At 52.5% G+C, this 24,666-nt stretch overlaps 1 protein-coding gene across 4 annotated transcripts; it reads left to right on the forward strand.

Moving 5' to 3' along the window:
• Positions 1-474: 474 nt before the first annotated feature.
• LOC149864223 (uncharacterized) lies at positions 475-23,637 on the forward strand. Of its 4 annotated transcripts, XM_090048918.1 has the most exons (15): positions 486-585; positions 1,140-1,254; positions 6,968-7,322; positions 7,566-7,790; positions 7,994-8,230; positions 8,495-8,647; positions 9,169-9,396; positions 9,770-9,997; positions 10,292-10,450; positions 11,314-11,424; positions 12,384-12,611; positions 13,470-13,703; positions 14,257-14,307; positions 18,606-19,577; positions 21,718-23,637. In XM_090048918.1, exons 3-15 carry the CDS (start codon positions 6,974-6,976, stop codon positions 22,641-22,643), a joined length of 4,101 nt encoding a protein of 1,366 aa, XP_089905044.1. In that variant the 5' UTR covers positions 486-585; positions 1,140-1,254; positions 6,968-6,973; the 3' UTR covers positions 22,644-23,637. The 4 variants fall into 4 exon arrangements, with proteins under 4 accessions (XP_089905045.1, XP_089905044.1, XP_089905046.1 ...); XM_090048919.1 differs by lacking the exon at positions 1,140-1,254 and having other exon boundaries at positions 475-585; XM_090048920.1 differs by lacking the exon at positions 14,257-14,307.
• The last annotated feature ends 1,029 nt before the right edge of the window (positions 23,638-24,666 follow it).

Genomic DNA, 24,666 nt, shown 5'->3' on the forward strand with positions numbered 1-24,666 from the left:
CTTTCACAGCTGCAAGACCCCAGCCCCAGAGCACCTCCCTCCCAGACGCGTGCCCTGCCAACACTGCTCGGCCCTTGTCCGTGGAAACCCTGGCCCCACACTGCCATGGCCCTCCACTTCTGGGGTCTTCATGGAAACTGGCTGCAGGAGGCAGCCACCATTTAGCCCAGGCCTGATGTCGAGGACATCCTGATTTGGAGGCTGTGCCCCCAACTCCCGTGCTCAACCGCTCAGCACGCAGGGCCGCGGGGACGGCGAGACGTGGCCGTGAGGAGACTGGCACTAAGCAGCCTCCTGCCTCCCGCCCTGCTCTCCCTTCCGGGGACGAGCCAGCTCGTCCCAGGGCCCCTCACGAGCCCCCCACGCGGCCAGCCCCTCCATGTGGCCCAGGCGCTCGTGTCACAGCCACGTCCGGGCCCGCCCTCCAACGGGGCCGCCGCGGCGCCTGTTTCCAGGCGAGGCTGAGCCCGCCCCGCCCCACCCCGCCCACGTGGGTGACACGGGGTCTGGCGGAAACGAAAGAGAAAGGGAGCGAGCAGAGCGGGGCGAGGGCCTGGCTGGGGTCTCTCGCTGTCTGCGCTGCAGGTAGGAGTCGGCGCCCGGCCTCGCCTCGGTCCCTGGCCCGTGGCGCGGGGCAGGCAGCGCCTCCTGCTCTCCGCGGGGCCCTCCGGAGTCACGCGGGACCGGGGTGGCGGTGTCCTCCGCCCCGCGCCTGCCCGGGCCGGCCTGGGGCGGGGGAAGAGCCCCTCGCTCCCTGCCGCCTGGCACCCAAGGGCCGGGACAGGGTCCCCTTCGCTTCGAGGCCGGTTGTGCAAGGGCCCTCCCCTGCCTCAGCAGCACCCGCTGCCTGGCCCCGCTTGGCACCTCTCCTCCCTGCCGCTCGGGTGTGACGAGGGGCCCGCTGCCCCGGCCCCGCTCGGCCTGCACCCCGCAAACCCCGCCCAAGCAGTCCCCCCCGCCCCCGGGACCGCATCTCCTGTGGGACCACCGACTTGAACACACCAGGTCCCTGCCTGCCCTGCTCCCTTGGGACTCCCACACCCTGACCGTGCTGCCTCTCGGCCTAGTTCATGGGTTTGTAGTGACAGTAACTCATGTGTTTGCTATACACTCACAGCACTCTTTTTACCTCTCTTCAGAGTTGCCTGTCGCCCTTCTCTACGGGCCACATCTATACACATAGATCTGTTAGAGCTACAGGTTTTATTAGAAACATTTAGTAATGGCAGATCACCTTTGCCCACAATTGTTTCTGTAAGTAGCTTTCTGCAGTTTTTTTATGAATACTTTTTCTACAATTTTTGTATATTACGTGGCAATTCTAAATTGTGAGGGTTGGGCTAGATCAGTGGTTTTCAGCCTGTAGTCTGCAGACCCCTGGGGGTCCACAGACTGTGTCTAAGAGGTCAGTGAAAGATGGCTTTGAAAACAAAGTTTCAGATCCTAGATATCACATCTGCTTAAAGAACGCTGCCTGCCTACGTCCTTAGACCAACACAACTACGACCAAAAACCCAGATTCTAGAGAAGACGTTCCATTTCCAAAGGGGTCCACACTTCCATTCAAAAATGTTTAGGGGTCTGCAAATGTAAAAGGTTGAAAACCACTGGCCTAGATGACCTCCAGGGGTCATTTCCAGCCCTAGTTTTCTGTGATTTCATGATATTTATCATTGTGTGCTGCTTTCATCTGTAAGTGGTAATATAAATAAATGAGAAACATACTTATAAAAGTACAGGTAATTATAACTTTATTAATTACACTGTAGTTTGTATAACACTTTTAACTAAAACTGTTAAAATAAGCTATAAATAATTCTTTGTTACAACACATTTAATTATGAATTATTTTAAATATTATAAATTTGCAAATAGAGACATATTACCTGGTTCTGTTATCATTATAATTATTTATGTACAGCACAACCTCATTCTAACAACCCCTTCTTGCTGTGGCCTGATGAAAGTTCATTAAAGAAGTGTGTTTGCACTAAAGACGTCAATAATCAGTTTGCTGTATCGTTCCTAATGATAGAGCTGTGTCTGCTGTGGGTATTGTTAGAGGCAGGGAGTATTATAACGAAGTGGTCCATATGTAGCTGATCATTTATATTCCTGTACATAAAATACATCATGGAAAGTATTTATACTCGTATGTACTGGGGATTCTAGCCCAAAGTCAGACTGATATGAAAGGCTACTGCAGCACGTAGCTTCTGCAAGGCCCCAGCCTGCCTACTGCCAAAGTTTTGTTCTCGTTCCTTTTAGGTGACACATGTCTTTCTGTTTGGGAGAGTCTGAAAAAAGACCATCCTCAGTCCCCCAGTAGGTTGATCCAGTGCTTTGCCATGCTACCTACCTCTTTCACCAGTGTGTCCTCCAGGTTGGTCCCGGGAGAGCCATTTCTTAGATCAGCAACAGTACAGCCTACCATTAGGATGATGTATTCAGTTATTTACTTCGAACGACTATATATGAAAGAGAGATTGTTATACATTTTTAAAATTATGCATAAATAATTACAGATTAAAATACTGTAAGTATAGTGTGTATGTGTGTATATATGTAACGTATGCATGTTTATATATCTTTGTGCATATGCATGTGTATATATATGTAAGTGCTTATATATACACACAGTCTATTTCTTTCTGTTATTTATTTATGTGTGTGTATACTTGCGCACACACTATCTTCCTATATTAGCAGTGCTACACCTACAGCCTGTGGGCTGGATATGGCTCACAGAGCTATGTCATCTGACCTCCCCAGAAATATGCTATGGGGGTGCAGTGGCAGTATTAATTGCCATGGCTCTGCCCCATGCATTGCACAACAATAAGCCTGAGTGCAGGCTGAATCAGGTCAATGCTTAGGGCTAGCCCATGGCCAGATCTGACGCACAGAACCGGTAGTTGGGGTTAGTCTGCAGATTAGCCCTGTGTAGCCGGTCTAGCTGCAAACTGGCCCTACTTGCCAGCTGAATCAACAGGGCTGGGTTGTTTGGACATCATTGAGCTTTACTGGGGGGGGGGGTGTACATACACACACACACACACACACAAAATATATATTAGGGGTGCTACAATAAAGATTTTCTTGGCCGATACTGATAGCTGATGATTAACCAACCGTATTGGCTGATGCTGATCTGCTAACCTCTATTGAGTAATAGAGCAAGGTATTTTAAACTACTGGCATCAATAAATATTTTTTTCATTTGTTTTGGATTTGTAACATAAGCACACACCTGTCTCCTGCTCGCTCTGGCCCTCAATGAGGAAGTCACACTCTCACAGTGCATGTCACACTCTTGGCCATGGCTTGTAGCCACAGCCCCACTTCCCATGCAGCCTTAGTTGCTGTCCCAGGCGGGCAGGTTGGACATGCATGCAGACAGAAGCACCAGGCACGTTTGGAGCCCCAGAGCACGCTGCTGCCTCAGTGCCAGTGGGCCCCATGCAGCCGAGCTCCTGTGGCTGCCAGCAAAAGTTGCTTTTGCAAAGGTGCCCAGTGCCCAGCGAAGCAGAATGTCTCTCACATGGCACCGTACCACACCCAGGTGTACCACACCCGGGTGTAGCCCAGTGTCTCTGCAGCAGCCCTGGCACTTGGACCCCTGCTGCACACGTGGCATTGCCATGGCAGCAGCAGCACAGCAAGAGCTGGTAATGGTCCCTTTGTTGCTGATCCCAGTGCCCTGCAACTGTTCCCCAGCACCCACTCCTGCTGCTTGCCAGGACCTGCATTCTGCTGCAGTCTCAGGCTGGTGGCTGGGCACAGGAACCGGACTGCACTCGCCAGGGTGCTCCGGGCATGCGGCCGTAATTATCAGCTACAATGACCAAAAAATACCAGATGGCTGATAACATCATTTCTCTTTTTATTGGTGCCGATCCAATAGCCAACTGATATATCGGTGCACCCCATATATACATACACACACGCACACAGACACACACATACACACACGCACACACACATACACACACACAGTATCTATATAAAAAAAAATGACAGTGTGCATGTGCATATATGTATATACACACACACATATATACACGGCTGCATTATATGGATACATTCAGGTATAAATTATATGAAATCTATAACATGTTTTTATTTATAATTATGTGTTATGTTTTTAGTTATTCCTGTTGGGTTAGCTGCTATACTCACAATGCTATGATGCCATTGGTTTATAAGGTTGAACATCTTTTCTGTGCATAGCTGAATTGTGAGCTAGTCTCCCGTGATATCTTGAAGCTAAGAGGCATCCCTGTGCCCTGCAGAATACTTTTTAAAACCAGTTCCTCACCCTCTGTGATACACGTATGTGTGATGGATCAGGGTGTCTTATTTTTGTGAGATTTTGGTGTTCCCCCTCTCAAGTCAGCCAGATGCACACACAAGGAGAAGCTGTACATCTGGTGCTTCACCCTTCTGACCTTTCTGCTTTTGAAAGCAGTGGATGGGTGTTGATGGGTCCCATAGAGCTGCTTATTAGGAACCAGCAGGGCATGAATGGGGGTTGGGGGGGCAGTTTCTATTTTAGGTGCTTCAGCCCTGAACACACCCAGGTCTGGGAATGTGGATGTAGGTTCCCTTAGACAGATCACGCGGCGTCAGCACTGTGGCCTGAGGGGGTGCACTGGTCTGGTGCTTAGGGGATGTGGGTACTATCCTTGGCTCTGCTGCTGACTGGTGGCAAGATGTGGGCTGGTTAGGTTCCCCCCCTTCTCCCCTATGCCTTGTGTCATGAACCCAGCTGAGAAGCGGTAATGATTTTGGGTTACAGAGTATCTCCCACAGAGGCATCTTTCCCAAGTTTGATGTGATTGACCTTGTGTTTGGTTTCATTCAAAAGTCAGTAATACATTTTATTGATTCATATAATCCTTATCATTATATGGATTATGTTCTATTTTGTTATGCTGCCTGTATATATCTTTATGATTTGGGGTTGTCATTTAATCAACATTTAGAGCCAGGCCTTTAATTAAAAGCTGTCCTTTTTAGAGGCACTAGTAAGGTCACCTGGAGATGAGGTGTGGGCTTAGGCATCCTTTTAGGGGTGCCCTTAGGTTGGACTTGACACAAAGGACCCTGACTGTTTGATCTTGAAGTCATCAATCGCCATCACTGGTTCTGACTCTGAAACAGAGCAAGTGCAACTATATTTTCTCTTCTGCAAAGGATTTTCTTGGTCATCCATTTTTGGACTGCATCTGCAGCACCCTCTTCTGTAATCTCTGGCATTTCTCTTCCAGCTGCTCCTTTTCTGCCTTGATCTATTTAAAAGGAATCCAGTTCCTTCACCCTGGACCCTGAGCACTGCTTCTCTGAACAAAACCGCATCCAGGTCACCCACTCTTAGGTCCTGACTGAATATTCTGGCTGCTTGTACTGAAAGACCTTGTTTATTTTGTTTCCACTTGTAAAATCATATCCCGTGTATCAACAGGGTCTGGTGTAAACTGCAGCATGTACTCTCTGCACTGCTCAGTCATTGCATGTAAAAATCCCTTTCAGTGTGCCTTATCCCCCCATTGCAAGTGTTGTATGGGAGTTGTTCAAGAAGTTCACCACATAAACAGTCTGTCTGCTGCCTCCCTGGGTCCTAATTCTGGGATCACTCTGATATCAGCCATCTCAACCACGAGTGATCTAACATTAAACAAATGCTTGGCAAAAGCTGTGGCTCCTCCCATGGTTAATATTATCTGGGCTTGGGGCCATAGGGAAGGTTCTAGAGCCTTTTGCACTATTTGTCAGTCTTCTGCTGATAATTGGTGCTGCTGGATTAATTCCACCTCTGTTAAGACCCATGCTACAAATATATTAAAATCATCAGGGGCTACCTGTCCTCAAGCTTTAACCAAGGATTCTACTTCTAGCACTGCTGTGTGCTTTTCTTCTGTGGTTAGATGATGCACACTTCCACAAGGTGACCTTTCAATTTTAACAGTGACTGGTGCTGATGGTTGTGCTGTCTCTTTGGTGATAGGACTTTCTGGAGGATGGTACTCTAGTGGGGAAAAGAGAGTGAGCAAGTTTGTCTGATTTTGTGTATTCTGCATTAAAATTTATACATTCAAAATCTTCTGTATAATTCTTCTCTCCTATAGAATAAATATTTTTGTTATTTGATAACTTGCTGTGCGTCTGTAGTAAAGCGTGGTGTTGGCGTGAGTGATATTCCAAGCTGGCCCCTTTATGGAAGGGGGAACCCAGAATTTATTCTCAACCCAAAGGGAAATTACCTCTAGCAGTGTGGGGTCTAGGATGAGGGCTGAGGCTTGTGAGGATAAGGAGTTATCCCAGTGCAAACCTTTGTCCACTCCTTAGGACAAGCAGTGGGACAGCAGAGAGAAACTTGAGGACTAGGGATACCCTGTGAATATACCAATAAAGATTTTCTTGGCCAATACCCCATATCTCCAGACGGAAGATGGGGCTGGCAACACTGATTTCCTTCCTGAAGCACTTGGGGACTTTTATGGCAGGGGGAGCTAGTCAGGGGCTCCTCTATCTTTAGGTTTCTGTGCTAGGGAAACCCCAAAAGTGGAGGAGAGGGGAGATAATGAGTGTTTGTCCCAGCCCAGGAGTTGTGACCAAGAAAGGAGGTTTGTTTCAACTTGCAAAAAGTGTAGTGAGATGGCGAGGTAGCAGTTGGTTACTTCTTCCTTCTTGCTCCAAAGAGCCAGAATAAAGTGTGGGAGTCCTGGCTCCCAGCCCCTGCTGCCCTAATGCACTAGGCCTCATTCCTGTCCCACAGCTAAGAATAGACTCCAGGCATCTGGTCTCTGGGGCACCCAGCTCTTCTGCTTTTCTGCACAGTGGGAACCTCAGGTCATGACCCCCACTGTGGTGGGCTGACCCCCTGCCCTTGGGTGATCTGTCTCCACTCCTTCCCCCATATCTGATGCCTGCTTGTGTAAACCCATCTCTCTGTTTCTTCCTGCAGAACACCATGACCCAGGAGGCTGTGGCCCAGGTGGCACTGAAGGCTGCACTGCTGCAGGTGCTGGGACAGCACCCTGTTGACTTGCCCCTGGGTGATGTGGCTGGGGCCTTCCACCACCTGTATGGCACCCAGCTGCAGTTCAGCTCCACTGAGGTACTACTGAATGCCCTGGGGGATGCTGTGGAGGTGATGGAGCTAGGCTCCAAGGGGCCCCTCGCTCGGGGGAATCTTGTCATCGACACCCACCTGGGACAGGCTGGAGAACCCCTGCTGGGGACCAGAGCCACCTCCCCCATGGAGAGTGATGGGACCCCCAGCAACTCGGACAACAAGGAGGAGAAGAACAAGGGCACAGGTAGCGACACCCACCTCTGCTTTCACTACTAAGTCCTGCTTTCACTACTAAGTCCACTTGTTGTAACCCTCAAACCCCATTGCCCCCACAGAGGAGGGAGAGAATCCAGGAGTCCTGGATCCCTGCCTCCCAGCATGTCTAGCCCACCTAACTCACCAGACTATACTGCACACAGCATAATGCTTCCCACACTGCCCCCCACTGTGCTAGCACCCTTCACTCAGCTCTGCCTTCCCCCTGCAGCCTTCCACCAGGCCGGCATGCTCCTTGGCCAGGTCCTGCAGGGCTTTCCCTGTGGCATGACCTTGCGCAGGTTGCACCACATCCTACAGGCAGAGGGGATCCTGCAGGACCTGCCCAGACACTGGGACTCCTTGGAGTTTGTCTACCTTCTATTCCATGTGCCGGGAATCAAGCTGTGGGTACCCAAAAACGGCACGGAGGTTGTGGCCTACCGGGCAGTGCCAGGTAAGTGGGAGGAGGGAAGGACAGGAGTTCTCCCTGGGCTCTGCAGGCAAAGGCACTTCTCCCAGTGTGCTGGCCTGGCCCTTATAGCACCCCTTGTGGAACCTGGGGAAACTGAGGCCCAGTAAAGGGAAGAGGAATTGGGTGAGATGGGAGCCAGGTTCTCCAAGCCAGAGTGTGGTTCTGACTCCTCCATCTTCCTCTAGACCCTTCAGCAGTCCAGAGGCTGGTGCATCTGATCCTGGGATATTACGGGACACCTGGGGGCTGCTGGACAGTGCCGGAGCTAGAGGGCTTCATGGCGCAGACATACGGGCTGGATTTGGAGGGCTACAGCCAAGAGCATGGCTACAGGGGGACTGTGGACTTCCTGCGCTCCATGCCTGACCTCGCCCTGCATACCCCACTCTGGGGGGGACCCTACATCCTCCACCTCTATGCAGGTAGTGTGCATCCTGAAGACCTGGGCTGTCTCCTGGGTTTCCACAGCTCTTCTATGTCCCCCTGGGCCTAGTATACCCAGGGCTTTTCTCTAGGCTGGCTCTGCTGCCATAGTGTGTTGAGTGTCCTACTGCTGTGCCAGTGGAGCATTGGAGTCTAAGAGTGATGTCCAAGGCCATGCAGGAGGACTGTAGAAGAGCTGATCCTGCCTCTAGCCCCCACCCCAATCTAGTGAGCTTCATCCTTTCCTCCTCTTCTTCTCCCAGGACCTACCTTGCCCCCCACACACATGATTCCACCACCCCTCAACACTGAGCCCCTGTGTGAGATCCTGGCACCTTCAGACCCTCAGCCCTTTGAACCCCCTGTGTCAGCACAGCGCCTGGAGACCCTCTTCCTGAAGCACCTAGACCAAGGAGGTATGTTCCCAGAAGGGAAGAAAGGGGCTGAGGGCTTCACTGCACCTCATAAAGATGCAAAAGAAATTTTAAAAAGATTTATGAGGTAAGCTATTGTGAGCCTGAGGTGACAAAATCAGCAGGTCTCAATCAGTAACCTTTAAGGGGGGGGTTCACCAAAATCACTTGCATTAGGGCTGCTATCACCATGAGACCCCATTCCCTTTCCCCAGAGTTGAGGTAAACCCAGGCATCCTGGCTTCCAGCAATAACTGATCAGACCCCACATTCCTCCCAGAGCTGGGGGAGGACCAAGGCATCCTGGTGAGGATTTTCACCATGTTGCTTGGGGATGTGACACCTTCGTCCTGATGATTACCCCAGCATCGACTCGCCTAACTGAGTCCCCTTGCTGCTGCCAGTGGTTTCTCCAAGTGATCCAGTTAGTACAGGCCAGCTCTGCTGTCACTGGGGTCCCTGGGATGTAGGTGGCTGGGTGGGACCATGTCTCACTCTGACATACCCCTTCTCCTTGCACTCAGCATTGGACAGGGTGCTGAGCCTGCTGCGGGATGGGCTCATGGAGCACCCAGGTGGCCTGGAACTGGGGGTGCTGAAGGAGGCCGTGAGGAGAGGCCTTGGTGTCGACCTTGAGGACCTGAGCTGGGACCTGGGCTACCGGGGCACCCTGGAGCTGCTAAGCAATCTGCCAGGTGTTTGGGTCTGGGGGCCTGAGAAGGGGGACCACTGCATCCTCCACATGGAGCGAGGTATGAGGGAACCCCTCACTGTGGGGGTGGCCCCTGATGGCAGGGTGGGACCTGCACACTGTAGGAGACAGATGTGCTTGCTGGAAGTGATCAGCCAAGTGTCTGCCTGTCCCTTCTAGGACCTAATGAATATATATTCCTGCTGGAGGGGATGGGGACCCATACACTCAGTACACCTCTCCACCATTCCTGGTCTGGGGCCCCACCTGGGGGTGGGAGAAGAGTCCTGCCAGGCTGGGTGCAGCTGCCGAGCTGTGGGGTCCCATGAAATCCTAAATGAAAGGCCTGGTGCAGGGAGGAGGAAGAGGGCAGATGGGTTTGAGGCTCCCTGGACCCCATGCAGACCCTGTCTCTCTCTCTTGCTGGGTCCCAGGCCTGGATGAGGTGCTAGCACTGCTGGCAGGAGGCCTGGTGGGGGCTCCAGCAGGTGCAGAGCTGTGTGAGCTGCAGGAGGCTGTGGGAATGGAGCTTGGTGTCGACCTGGAGCAGCTGGGCCGGGACCTGGGCTATGCCAGTGCCAAGGACTTCCTCACCCACGTGCCTGGCCTCCAGCTCCAGGCCCCTGAGAGGGGCAGCCACTGCATAGTGCAACTGCAGAGAGGTAGGAGGGGGCTTGTTTCCATCTGTCTGTCTGTCCTACTCAGTGCAGCAGTCAAAGCCCTGCTGGGTCTTCAGTTGGACATGCAAGGAAGGCATGGCTACTCAACCTGCCAGGCATTTAGCTCTGGACAGAAAGTGGAGTTGGGATAGAACTGAGTTGCCTGACTTCCAGTCCCCTCCACTGCTTTTGCCCACCAAACCCCACACTCTTCCAGAGCCAAGACATAATCCATTGCTGTGCCCCCAGAGGTGCCACTGTCCCTTTCCAGTGACCCTGGCTCCATCCCTCTTCCAGATTTCATCTATGACCCTGCAGTGGTGCAGAAATATTCCAGCCTGGACCCTAGCCATGCAGGGCACAAGAGAAAGAAGCCATGGCCTGGGCACCAGGAGCCCTGCTGTTGCTGCAGCCAGGGGACAGACAGTCACAGCAATTGGGGTGACATGGACTCTGGTGAGAAACAGAATGCGCCTGAGCAGAAGAGAATTTGAGCATTCTGACCGTATCCCTCCCCTGCTGTAACCTGGCAGTGAGCAAAGCAAAGACCGGGCTGAGACAGGAAGGGGGAGGGAGAAGAGCCAGGAGGAAGGCATTCTCTTCCTCCACCCTGCAGACACAACAGCCAATAGAATTATGCACAGTCATGTGGGATCTAATAGAATCACAGTGAAATGAAACTAGAGGAGGGGAGAGTAGGTTGCAGCTGGGAGGGGTGGGGACGGCTGCTCCTGGGGCCAGATCCTGTACTCAGACCAGAACTGGCTTCAGTCCTGATGCAGCCCAGGAATGCAGGTAAGAGCTGGAGCCTCATCGCAGCCTCTTAGAATCAATACAGAGTCAATCCTTTTTGCACTGGGTCCCCAGATGGCAAATGATGAATCTCTGGCATCCGGCTCAGGGAAGGACGACTCTGAGCTGGGGACAGGCTGGGCATTGGGGATGGAGGAAGCACTGCAGGCAGAGAGGAGCCAGACAAAGCTGGGGGTGAGGGGTTGACCATGGCCTCTGAGGCTAAGCAGAGTGGGGTACAGCATTGCAGCTGGGGACTACAGTGTGTTGGGATGGATGGATTGGAGGTGACCTGGGGTGGGAGAGAACTGCTGCATCCCCCCCTGCCCTATACCCCACTACATTGGGGAAAATATCCACCACCTCCTCCCTCCTGGTACTCAGAGGCATCTGAGCCAGGTATAACACAGCCCTGCCCTGCCATGAGAGTCTGTCCATGTGTCCCCCTGCCCCACCCCCCACCCAGGATACAGCACAGCTCATCCAGCCCCAAGAGCAGCATAAAGACCTCCTCATTTCTTTTGTAGGAGTCACCATGGATGTGCCCGTACCTCCTTGGGCCAAGCATGCCCCCTGTGTTACCCAGCCTGCCTGCCTGGATCCTGTGGAGACCACCCAGCTGGCAAAACCAAAGCCAGGTAGGACCACTAGAGTCGGGTTCTTTGGCCTACACTGATAAGTTGGATACCTTAGCCTGAGGCCGAGCAAGGCAGAGGCAGGCCCTGGTGCTGTTATTGAGCCCCCCTCAGTGTGTGGGTGAGAGCTGGATGGGGTCAGAGAGAGCAGAGCACCCCACTCTCCTAGTGCATTGCTACCTTCTCTTCCCTCCGCCACTGCGATACAAGTTTGTCAGGTCTCAACCTGGCTTCTAACAAGGCATGCCCAGGTCAAAGCACTATAAATGATGCCCCTTCAGCAGGACAAGTGAAGGCCAGATAAAGTCATGGGGAACTTGTTTTTTAGTGGAACAGGACCGCCCACCCTCTATTGCCCAGGCTACAGATACTGAACTTGTGTGTGTTCCTTCTGGAATGGGAAGGACAGAGGAGAAAAAGGGGATGCATTGATGAGGAGATGATGCAAGAAAATGGGGAGCATCTTCACAAGGGGCAGGAGAGGGCTGGATGTATGAGGCACAGCAGCAGCAGAGTGGCTGCAGAGATATCAAGGTGGCACACTGGGGACTTGAACTCACAACTTGGGCCATGTTAATGGGGATTATGCTACTTAGACAAACATTCATTCAGCTACCAAGGACCCTGGCTAGTTAAAGATGGCCATTCACTGACTTTGGCTTCTGTCTACCTTCTCTGCCCCCTCTCTAAGCTCTAATTTTCTTCTAACCCTTTGCCATTTCCCAACAGCAACCCTTTGTTGGGAGACACAGGCTTGTCTGGACACGCAGAACCTGTACCCCAGCATGCTTTGTTCCTGCCACTAGGGAAGTGGCACTCTCCATCATAATGTCCCACTGGGGCTTTAATGCCTCACACTGGTCTAAAAGCCTTTCCTTCCTACCGTGCATCACTCCCTGATCCCCATTTCTTTGCTATCCTCAGGCAACCCCCACGGATGCTAATGTCTCTTTTCCCTCCAGGCTTGGACCAGTTCTCAGCGGCCATCCTGGAATGTCTCCATGGCTACAGCAGTGGCCTGCGAATGGAGACACTGAAGAAGATGCTATGCCAAAGACAGGCCATGGACCTGGAGGATTTTGTGAAATATGGCGGGTATGGGAACACTGTGGAGCTGCTGCAGCAAGTGCCTGAGGTCCAGCTCATCTTCCCTGAGAGAGGGGAAAAGTGCCTGGTCAGACTGAAAACAGGTAAGGTGTCATGGGAGCCCTGGCATCAGCCCCTCTGATCTGATGCACCAGACCCCACTCCTCTCCTGGAATTCAAATAAAATCCAGGTTTCCTGGCTCCCACGCTTCTCCTTTCTAATCCACTATACCTCACCCTCACCCAAAATTCCACCTTGTATGCCTTGATGTTTCCATAAGTTTAGTCTCATATATGACATGAACCTCACATCAGATGACTAGAATCCAAGTCTCCAACCTGGTTTTAGGCTGCAGCATGGCTAGACTATGCAGTGAGGATTTTCTGGCCTGGCTGACTTCAGGGGATGAACTCAGTACTTTGCAGATACCTTCCAGTCTGCAGGTGCCACTGCTTGGGAAAGTGAATCCAAAGGCCAGGAACAGACTCCCAGTTCTGGTGAAGGGATGGATGCATTCCAGAGACATCATGGAGACTGGAGCTGTTCTGTGGTTCATATGCCTCTGCTCTGGTGCTGCCTGCTGCCCCCTACATTCTGCATTCAGCATAGTCTGGTCAAAGAGTGCTCATAAAACTGCTCATTATGGAACCATGCAGTTGGTGGGGAAAAACTGAAACCAGCAGAGTGGGTGAGAGTCATGGAGCTGGCACCTTGGCCACTGGGGAAGGCTGATCTTCCTGCTGCTGCTTTTGAGGCCAAAAGTCTCAGAGATGAAGTTCTGCCTCCTTCTACAGGGCCTTGGAGGCAGACAGCAGCCCCAGTGTAGGGCACCTGGAGGCAGGGAACAGCTGCAGGATGGGGGCCCCCTGCCATATCCCCATCCTGTCCCTTTGGTTGTGTGAAGGTGGAAGTGCATCCCTGAGCATTCAGTGTATGAAACCATTCTGTCTCCTATCTCCAGACCTGGATATGTTGGAGGGGCTGATCCAAGATATTCTGACACCCTTTCCCAGTGGTCTGCGGCTCAAGAAGCTGAAGGAGATGCTGGTGAAGAAGCATGGGACTGACCTGGAGTCCTGGAGTCAAGGCGCAGGCTACAGGGATGTGATCTCCTGTCTGAAGAACATGCCAGGGCTCAGACTCCATGGCTCCGGGAGAAGCAACAACTGCCTGGTCCAAATCCAAAACCAGGCAGGTATGGAGCATGGGGGACAGGGACAGGGGAGGGGATGATGTCCAGAGCCAGGTGTAATGTCTATGGGCAGACAGAAGAGGTGGGAGGGGGAAAACCTCTTCACCCCACTCCTCTCCCAGGGCTGGGGTAGGACCCAGGTGTCCTGATATCCATCTTCCCTGGCTACCAGTGAATCATGGTCCACAACTATATTCAGATTTGGACATTCACTGTCAGGGCATCCAAAATACTATAACACAGATGTTTGGAGTCCCCTGTGGGCCTGGAACAGAAAACAGCATACACTTCTGCTCCCTGGTGGTATGAAACTTGTGGTGCAGCAGGTTGGGAGTGTAAGTGCATCAGAGGATGGAGGTAAGGGGCAGAGGAAGGACCCTGTCACACGCGTGCACGTGCGCTTCTCTTGTTCTTTGTGACCAGCTGATCCTGTCCTTGATCTCAGCTGTTGTTTGGCAGCCATCTTCCAGTCCCCCAAGCCCTCCCATATTCCTGCCAGACATGGAGAATCTACCCAGAGACATTTGCATTGACACTAACCTCTCATCCTCCCCAGGAAGCCCCATCCTCCAGCTCATGGTAAAGTCTAAGAGGAAGAAGCCACAAGGTGAATCCATACTTCAGTATCAAGGGGTTGGTGACAGATGGTTGGAGATCATGGAGCTAGAGGCAGCCCATGTTCAAGGTCACTGGGATTGTTGACCCACCCCTACAGCAGGATGGGGGCTGATCCCCCTAGAACAGAACAGCCCTGACCTATGCCCAAAAGCCTGAGCCAGCCAAAACTGGGTCACATCCAGTGCCTTCTAGAGAGGAAAAGCCTCTACCCCAGACCCAAGTATTGCCTATGGTGCTGGGTGGCCACACAGGGCTATGAATTCCAGGCAGTCTCTCGCAGGCATCAGTGAAGTCTCAGCATCACTCAGAGCTCTGCTGGGCAGTAACATCCAGTTGAGCATGAGGCGGTGGAAGACACAGGATCTTCTGCAGGAGAGCCATGGGCTGGACCTGGATGCTGCCAAGGCTATGAGGACATGCCACCCTTTGCAGGACCATGTGTCCAGGCTGGAGTGCCGGTGCCCCCAAAAAGGGGAGAACTGCATCATCTGGCTGTCTGAACACAACAGGATTGGGCAGGAACACCTGTCATGAGATCCCACCCAGAGCTGGGAAAGAACCCAGGCATCCTGGTTCCCAGTCTCCTTGCTCTAACCCACTAGACCCTACTCTATTTTGGAGATGGGAGAGAACTCGGGAGTCCTGGCTTTCTTCCTGAGCCCCGCTTGCCACCCGGGGTCCATCCTGTGCTTATAGTTTCATAGTTAGTAGGGTTGGAAGGAACCTGAGCGGATCATCAAGTCTGACCCCCTGCCATGGCAGGAAAGAGTACGGGGGTCAAGCCACCCTGGCAAGGTGATTGTCAAGTCTTGTCTTAAACACCCCCAGGGTAGGAGCCAGCACCACTTCACTTGGAAGTTGGTTCCAGACCCTAGCCGCCCTGACCATGAAGTAGCGCCTCCTGCTATCTAGTCTGAATCTACCCTCTGCCAGCTTGTGACCGTTATTTCTAATCACTCCTGGTAGTGCTGGGGGTAACAGGGACTCCCCCAATGCCTGCTGGTCCCCTCTGACTAGTTTGTAACAGGCCACTAGATCCCCCCTCAGCCTTCTCTTGTGGAGGTTCAGGTCCCATAGCCTCTCCTCATAGGGCCTGCCCTGCTGCCTCCTGATCATGCGAGCGGCCCTCCTCTGGACCCTCTCCATGTTGTCCACATCCCTCTTGAAGTGCGGTGCCCAGAACTGGATGCAGTACTCCAGCTGCAGCCTGACCAATGTCACATAGAGGGGGAGGATCACCTCCCTGGACCTGCTTGAGATGCATCTGTGGATGCATGACAGGGTATGGTTGGTCTTCCTGACTGCATCCCCACACTGCCGGCCCATGTTCATCTTGGCGGCATCAACAGTGACTCCAAGACCCTTCTCTGCCTCTGTGCTGACAAGAAGGGAGTTCTCCAGCCTATAGGTATGGGGCTGGTTCTTCCTTCCCAAGTGGAGCAGCTTGCACTTGTCAGTGTTGAATCCTATCCTATTCTCATCCACCCACCCCTGTAACCTGTCGAGTTCTGATTGCAGCTTATTCCTCCCTTCTAGCATGCCCACATCCCCCACATCTTAGTGTCATCAGCAAATTTGAACAAGGTGCTTTTTACCCCCTCGTCCAAGTCGCTGATGAAGATGTTGAACAGTGCGTGCCCGAGGACAGAGCCCTGGGGGACCCCACTGCCCACATCCCTCCAAGTCGAAAATGACCCGTCCACCACCACTCTCTGGGTGCGGCCCTCCAGCCACTTAGTGACCCATTTAACTGTGTAAGTGTCGACACCACAGTCCCCCAGTTTCTTAATGAGAACAGGATGAGAGACTGTCAGAGGCCTTTCTAAAGTCCAGAAAGACTGTCCACTGCTACCCCTGCATCTAATGATTTGGTGAGCAGGCGATGATCCCTGTCACCCAGGTGGTCGAGCACCCACATCCCCCTCACCAGGTCACCACCTGTGGCCAGCACCAGGTCCAACAAGGCGTCTCCCCTGGTGGGGCTGTGCACCTCCTGGGTTAGATGGAGGTCCTGTATCTCAGCTAGGAACCTACGTGAGCAGTCAGACCTGGCTGACTGCTCTTCCCAGCAGATGTCTGGAAAGTTCAGGTCACCCATGATGACCATGTCCTTTGACCTAACTACCTCCATGAGCTGACTTAAGAATTCCTGGCCTAGCTCTTCCCCTTGGTTAGGAGGTCTGTAGTAGACCCCCACTGTTAAGTCCCTTTCCCCTCAGCTGCCTTGTAGTCTAACCCAGAGTACTTCCATGTGCCCCTCCTCTGACTGTGCTACCTGATGACGATGTGCATTCCTCCTTAATGTAGAGCGCCACACCCCCCGCCTTTCCTCCCTGTCTTGTCCCTCCTGTACAGCCTATAGCCCTTGATGTTCACCGCCCAGTCATGCGTAGGGTCCCACCATGTTTCAGTGAGCCCCACTGTGTCTGGGTTGGTGTCAGCTAGCAGGAGGGTAAGTTCCTCCTGCTTGTTTCCCATACTACGAGCATTTGCGTCGAGGCATTTCAGGCCTCCTCTGGATGTGTGCACTGGCCCCCTAATCTCAGCATTGCCCTGGCCCCTGTTGCTTACCCATGTGTATGTTCTACTCGTTGGTCTAGGCTGGGCTGTACTTGTGAGTGCTGCTTGTGTTAGCGGTCCAAGGCTTCCTTCTCCCTCGTCTTCCCCTTCGCCCAACGAGCCTAGTTTAAAGCCCGCCGGAGGAGATCCGCCAACCTAGAAGAGAACACACACTTACCTTTAGGGGAAAGGTGGAGCCCATCCCACGCGAGCATGTCTCTCATCCTGATGTGCGGGTCATTGTCAAGGAAATCAAAGCCCGCCTCAAGACACCATTCCCAAAGCCACCAGCTGGTCTCTGCGATGCACGTCTCGTGCCATCTTCCACGTCCGCTCACTGGTAGAACAAGAGAGAAAACCACCTGTGCACCTATCCTTCATCACACACCCCAAATCATGGTAGTCCACCATCAGGTGATCAGGGCTTCTCCTGGCTGCATCATTAGTACCCACATGGATTAGGACCAAGGGGTAGTAATCGGTGGGCTGGATCATCCCCATCACATCCTGAATCTTTGCTCCGGGTAGGCAGTAGACCTCGTGTGTCGAGGAGTCCTGGTGACAGATGGGGCCCTCTATACCTCAGGATGGAGTCGCTTATGACGATCACTCAACGCTTTCTCCTCCAGGACTGCTTAGCTCCTTCGACCTGTTCGGAGCATGGAGAGTGTGGAGTTGCCTCCTCTCCCTCCTCCTCCAGTGTTGCCAGGGCCTTGTACCTGTTCTCCAGCCGGACTGGAGGAACTGGTACTGCTGTGTTACGAGCAGCCCTGGTTCTGGAGGTGACTGTCTGCCACTCTGCAGTGGAGGGCACTTCCCGAGGTGCTTCTTCCTTGGGTGTGTGACCCTGCAGGGAAAGGAAATAGCCATCAATTTCTTCCTCCACCTCCCTGATTCCCCTCAGCCTGCTAACCTCCTCCTGGAACTCCCTCACCTGTGCCTCCAGGGCCCTAGGGCCCTGCTGGGCAACCCCCGCAGGCCAGGGGGTGGGGAGACGCCAGCTCCCCCATGGGCTTTGTCTGTGGAGGCCTCAAACAAGCCCTGGGTAGGCTGCTCCCCCTGGGCAGGGGCCCTGGCAGCACTCATCATAGGAGTTGCTGCTTGTTTTTAGCTTAGTGCAGTGCCTTTGCCCTGCCCTAGTAGGAGTCTCCCTCCTGGCCCTTCCTGCTCGCCCACCGGCGCAAATGCCGGCACACTGTTTGCACGGCTCGGGAGCATGGCTCCCTATTGGCTCAGCTAAGAGGGATCCGGGGGGGCTTCCCCTCTGGATCTGGCTCTGCTGTGTCCGGTCCCTCCACCCACTCACCTTAGGGGGATCAGCTGCTGCTGCCCCCACTGCTGGCTCTGCTGCGGCTGCATCCGCCTCCACCTCAGGTCTGGTAAGGGGGCACACATGCATGTGGGACACGTGTGCCTGGATCCCTCCTCTCCCCTCTGCTCCTGACTCCCAAGATCCGGTGCTGCTGCCATTCTTTTGTCCTCTGTAGAGTCATTGCCAGGAACAGATTCATATTTCTGGAGGTCTGAAATCCCAGACCATAGGGCACAGCCCTGGAGCAAAAATCCAAATTTATTCTAGTGCACTCTGGGAACAATCTGGAGTCAAGTGCCCACCACAGTGCACACTGGGATACCCCTGCTCCGCTTCATCCACTAGCTTCCTCGGTGGCCTCTGCTCCTCTGCAGTGTGCCTTGTCTTGATGACACTTTCTCTTCTTTCTCCTTTAGGGAATCAAGAAGATTCTGGACTGTTACCTGGTGGCAGTGCCAAACCCTTGTCCAGCCCCAAGGGGCACCTATCCAATGCTGCTTCTCCAGCACCCCCTGACAACTGCTGGTTCAAGTCTCAGCTACCCAGTACCACCGCCACCAAATCCCTGGCCCAAATCCCTGGTGCCCCTGCTGTACAGGGCATGCTGAGTCAGCACCTCCAACCTAATGCCCATTTGCCAGGCTGGCTCATGAACTCACCCCAGCCAGCTGGCAGCCGCTTAGGCCTGCACATGGGCAAGGATACCCAAGGGCCTGGCCCTCAGCTGGACAGTGCTTCCTCAGGCTTTGAAGTGAACAAGGAAACCCCAGTAGGTAGGACCCAGCTGGACAGCCCTCCCCAGAATCCATGGGCACACAAGGAGTCCCCAGGGCCTGGTGCACTGTTAGTCAGTGCACCCTCAGTCCTGAGAATGAATAAAGGGACACAGTGGTCCAGCACCCAGCTTGATACCATTCCTTCAGGCCCAAAGACTGGAAAGGAAACTCAGGGGCCAACCACTCAGCTGTATCGTGCCCCTTGGGGCCCTTGGGTAAAGGACGAAACCCAGGACCAAAGGGCCCAACTGGATAGCACCCCATTGGGCCTATGGCCAGTGGAAGAGACCAAGGTGCTTAGGACCCAGCCAGCCAGAGCAGACGTGCCTAGAGCCAGCCCAGGCTGTACCCCATCCACCCAGCCCCCCGAAGACCTGGCAGAGCTGAAGCAGAATGTGGCCAGCATCCTGGCCCAGCATCCCCAGGGCATATCTGTCTTCCAGTTCCGGGCAGCCTACAGTGCCACTTACCATCACCCGCTGCCCTTGGGTCCCGCGGCCTCAGCCAAGCAGCGGCTGGCAGAAATGCCTGATGTGGTGAGGATCCAAGGATATGGAGTCCAGACACTGCTGCTGCCTGTCTCTAACAGCAACCCCACAGGCGATGATCCTGGTATGTATCTGGGATGGAGGCAGCTGTCCTGCTTGGGGGCATTCAAGCACTGTTGAGGGCTGGGGACGGTGGTCTTAATACCCAAAAGTGGCGTGCCATGTCAGGGAGATGCGTCATTCGATGGAGGATTTTTTGGGCTGTGCCTTGTATCCATCCATCAGGGCATGAATGATCAAAACAGATTTTGGGGTTCCTTTGGGTCCAGTAGGAATGGGACCTGCCACTGATACATAGAGGCCGCATCTACATCAGCAGCAGACTGTGCAGTTGTTACTGTGCAGTCATTTAGTACAGGCAACCCCTGCTCAGCGCTCTTAATTGGTTCCTGAACAATTGAGCGTTAAGTGAAATGAGCATTAAGCGAAACTGAAAGTATTTGATGACCCAAGATGGTGACCACCCAAGATGGAGACTGCAAGCATTATAATGAAACTCGATGAGCACTAAGTGAAATCAGGTATTAATTTCAAATGAGCATTAGAGCAAAATAGTGCTTAACAGCGTTAAGTGGGGGTTGCCTGTACTTGCATAAACAAATTGACTTTTATTAGTAGATGTTTTGGATGGGGAATCCAGGAAAAAGATGACAAAGTTGAGATGGAAATACAAAGCGCCCGAGCGAGGGACTAACAATCAAGGGGTCGGGGAGAGGAGTGGAACACGACTAGGTTACATACCATACAATGTTAGCCAACTAAGCCCGGGGGTGGGGGGCTGGGGAGGGGGGAGGGGGGATCGCGACGCTGAGAGGGAAAGAAGATAGATACACACATACCCGTTACAGTGGTCCGCGGTGTTGAAGGAAGTGGCTCCGAGTGAGCGTCTCAGTCCATAAAGTCCGATCGCGGGGCTCCTCTTCGGGTGGGGCGGGGTCGTCCGTGGCGGCGAAGTCCTCTCGACGCGAAGCGAAGCGGTGGGGGCGTGGTTCAGGTGGCGGCGTCCTCTGGGTCCGGTCCGGCGGCGGCTGGTCTGGAGGGGTCGATGTACTGTCAGTGGCCCGTGATGTGCTCCACGTAGATGTCGCGGGACCAGCGGATGGTGTCGGACACCATGAGGCAGCGCATCAGCTTGGCGTAGCGGCAGGAAACGCGGCAGGCGCGGAGGACGCTCTCGTTGTTGGGGTCCCAGGCTCCGAGCGTCCCCACGATGAGCGCGTCCACCGTCACGTCATAGCCGCGGCTCCTCAGGGTGTCGGCCAGTGAGGCGTACTTCTCCCACTTGCGAGCCCGGGCCTCGGTGAAGGCTTGGCGCCGGTTCTCTACTAAATGACAGTAATGTTCCCACATGTTTTTTTGCTGATGCTACTGCACAGTAGCTCGTTAATACTGCACAGCAGTGTTGCATCACAGTTAGTGCCCCCAACAGTACTGCACAGTGACGTCTCATGTAGACATGACCAGAGACATGTGCATGTTGCCATATGGAACTACAGGTCACCCCAGTCTGGAGACAGCAGTCTCACTAAGACCTGTTTCTGCAGCAGGATGTGTCACAGAGGGCATTGATAGTAATGCACTGTTTGCATCTGGCACTAGCCCATGGCATTATGGGAACTCTCTGTTGCTTTCCAGATTTCCCTGGAGCAAATGTACTCAGTGCCACAGGTGGGATGTGTCCTAGGATATATTGCAGGCAGTGTTCTTTGTCCCTCCTCAGAGCTAAGACAAGACGGGTAGAAGCCACCTAGACATATCCCAGAATTGACCACTGTCTTATCAAATGGTCACAGCCCACAGGAGGGCAACATGCAAGGTTGGCACCCTCTAGTGCAAGGGTCAGCAACATTTTTGGGCAGAGTGCCCAAAACACCCACAAGCTCGACTTGCTGGTGTGCCGGGGCAGATGGCAGGGAAGCCGCAAGGGGCCCGATCCTTGTTGGGGCAGAACAGCTCTGGCCCCTTCCCTGCCGCGTGCCGTGAGGCATGCATGCTGCATTGACTAAGGATCCTCTTGCTGGTTGCTAGGAGGGTTCCTAGCTGGCTGCTAGCCTAGGAAGCTTCTAGCAATGAAATTTGTCGGTGCAGATGTTAACGGGCAGGGCTTGACTGTGAGGTTGGACAGGCGCAGCCCAGTGGGGGGAGCTGTCCATCTTGATCCTCCCTGTTACTTAATTTGTATTCAATTGGATTTGTTTCTGAAGGTTGCACCCTCTTGATCGCAGAAGAACCTGCTGATCCTGTTGGAGACCCTGACAGACTGGCTGAGCCCCCACCTGTCCTGGCCCCACAACCCTCAGCAGGCCCACGGGGGCCTGAGTCTCCACCTGCCCCCAGGGCCCTGCCACCCACTCAGGCTGTGAAGCCCAAAGCTGCCCTCAAGGAGCCTGATCTGATGCCCAGTGCTCCTGTGATTACCACGGAGATGGAGCCCAGCAGCAGCTCATGGACCCCAGTCCAGCCTGAACTTCTCCCTGTCGTGGATGATGCCAGCTCAGCTTCTCATCCAGTTGTGTACCCTCCACTCCAGCAGATCCCATTACCTGATCCCAGCCCACTGCCTTCATCCCTGCAGCCAGCCAAAGATGTGGGAGCACAGATCCCTCAAGCCCAGGCCAAGCCAGTCCAGCCTGTGTCTCCCACCCAAGGCCTCCCCCATCCGTCTCCCAGGGCAGGTCCAGTCTCTAGAGTCTCAGAGTGGTACCAGGACCCTGTGGGCTTCCTTTTGGATCCCAGCCCTGATGTTTGGCCTTCCACTGAGGACATTACCACCCCACTGACTATTGCAGCCCCAAGAGCGGAGGTCAGCCCCCTCCCTACACCATACGCCGACACCTTGAGAGCCCTGACGTCATACGTACGCCCCAGGGAAATCTGGCTGGAGAACAGGCTGCCTGGCCTGGCAGCGGTAAACAATTCTTCAGAAGACTTTCTGGACCCCGCTGCACCCACTGCTTCTCCTCAGCCCTCCCCCACACTCAGCAATGCTGAGAATGACACACACAAGACACGCTGTTCCATCATAGGATGGGATACGCCTGAGGTTTTCCCATGTCCCTCTTGGACAGACACAGAGGCCCCGCAACAGCCATCTCAGCCACACAGCTCTGACCGCTGCATCATTCTCTAGTGCTGCTATCACCCAGCAGCAAACCAGAGCCATCAATATACATGGAGCTCTGAAGTAGAGCACACCTGGTCATGTAACAACACTCAGGGATACGGTTTTGCTGTCTGGACAGTAAAGGACTTGATGAAAGACGTTTCTGTTATATGCAACGCTTCCAGAGATGGGGACGTCTTCTGCTCCAGCATCTCAAAGATTGGATATATGCCTGACCCCCTAAGGGACGTATGTGTATCCTCACCCTGGAGAAGTTCCTTTATGTGATACTATGAAGATCCTTCAAGAGAGCTGGAAACTTTGGGCCTGGAACTTTTAAGAAACGGCTACTAATTTTTATTTTATGTGGGATGGGAGCTAGTGGGAAAGAGCAGGGTGTTCTCCAATTCAGAACCCACCTGAAAATGGGAATTATGTGGCCTTTATCCAGTCACTAAAAGTTGGTACCCAAGGGCTGAAAACAGCCATCTGCAGAAGTGGTTTTTCATCTTCATTTCTTTAAATGAAATCCTACTACAGTAGGATATTTTTTACTATATAGGTTTGATTTGGATCAATAATTCTATGTGCATCTTCACTACCTGGCTCTTCACAGAAGTGATTTGGGAATGCTTTAGGAGGCAGATCATGGACTGAGACCCCCAAATTGCAAGGTGTTATACAGGCAGAGCAGAAACACAGTCTCTTCCTCAAAGGGTTTATAGTCTGAATGAAAGACCAGGCCCAGCAGAAGGCTATAAGTCACCCCTAGGATACAAGGACACTGCAGGGATTTCTGTGACAAATAAGCCCGGTTAAATGGAGCTGATGGGAACACTTTGATAAAAAGTCTTCTGTGGTAAATGAAAGATATTTTTAAGCGCCTAGAAAGGTCTCTGTCAACTTTGAAATTCAATAAGGGAAAAGGTGAAACAAATTGTTCAAACCTTTGCTCATGCTGGCACTGATGAAAGGGATTTTGTATTTGTTTGGCCTTAAACAATAAAATATTAACAATGGATATTTCATATTTTCTTGTGTAAACAGCAAAGCAGTATGGTTGTTCCACTTTGCATCACATTTACATATTTATATATTTACATATATTATAATGTTGGGGAGGTGTAAAAATCAGACATACACGGACATTGACTTTACAAACAATAGTTGTAGGAAAGCAAATTGCTCTTTAAAAGAATATGCTTGTTTCTTCTTTCTCTGCCAGCTTGTCTGCCTGCCTGTCTTTCTGCTTAGGTAACTGCATTTTTTTGTTACACTTCAGCCTTATCAAAGCAACATTTCTTTTTTAGTGCATTGTTATTTTAATGCAAATATTCTAATTGCCTCATTTGAGTATTGCCTACTATATATATATATATATATATATATATATGCAATAGTTTTCTGAGGCTGGACATTATCAGTAGTAAGGACTTTGAAGACCCTAAATAGTGGTGCTTTCATTCTGTGGGAAGTATCAAACACTTGAGGATTTTGTTTCCTTTTGGAACAGATAGTTTCAAAAAATATCCATCCTAAACACAAAGAGTTCTGTTTTTTCCTGGGAAGAATATCAAAAGGGAATCAAATGGAAGGGGAAGGCTTTGTGCTGCGCTTCTGTCCACACTCCAAAAGTGAGGTTCTCTCAGGCTGGCTTGGCTGACCTGGATTAGCCAGCACAAGCTCAAAGAGCAGTGAAGACACAGCAGCTTTGTCTTAATTCAGATCCTTTCTATTTCAAGCCCAGCCTCCTGTGTAGCTGATCTTTATGTGCACACCAGGCTGCAGTGTCTTCACTGATATTTAGTCCCACTCAGGAACACCCAGTCTTCAATGTAGACTTCAGTGAGTTTTTTTTACACTGATACCAAAAAGGGTCATAGAGGGTAATAGTCTACTACCACTGCAGACATACCCAGGGTCTCACAGTATGTCCCCCTTCTGCTTTCTAGATAATAACCCTTTTTTCCCGTCGCCACTACTCAAACGTACTAAACTCACTCTATGCTCCCCATGCCACAACACCCTTGCTCCCTGCAGCATGTCAGTG

The sequence above is a fragment of the Crocodylus siamensis genome, chromosome 5, assembly GCF_052110815.1.
Source record: "Crocodylus siamensis isolate JL-2025a chromosome 5, ASM5211081v1, whole genome shotgun sequence".
Classification (NCBI taxonomy): domain Eukaryota; kingdom Metazoa; phylum Chordata; order Crocodylia; family Crocodylidae; genus Crocodylus; species Crocodylus siamensis.

Excerpts from the sequence above, each read along its gene's own strand:
- LOC149864223 (XM_090048919.1), top strand. The coding sequence starts at position 6,974 with ATGACCCAGGAGGCTGTGGCCCAGGTGGCACTGAAGGCTGCACTGCTG. Across the intron at positions 8,648-9,168 it reads GAAGCACCTAGACCAAGGAG|CATTGGACAGGGTGCTGAGC; the intron begins GTATGTTCCCAG and ends CCTTGCACTCAG. Across the intron at positions 19,578-21,717 it reads CCCCACAGGCGATGATCCTG|GTTGCACCCTCTTGATCGCA; the intron begins GTATGTATCTGG and ends TTGTTTCTGAAG.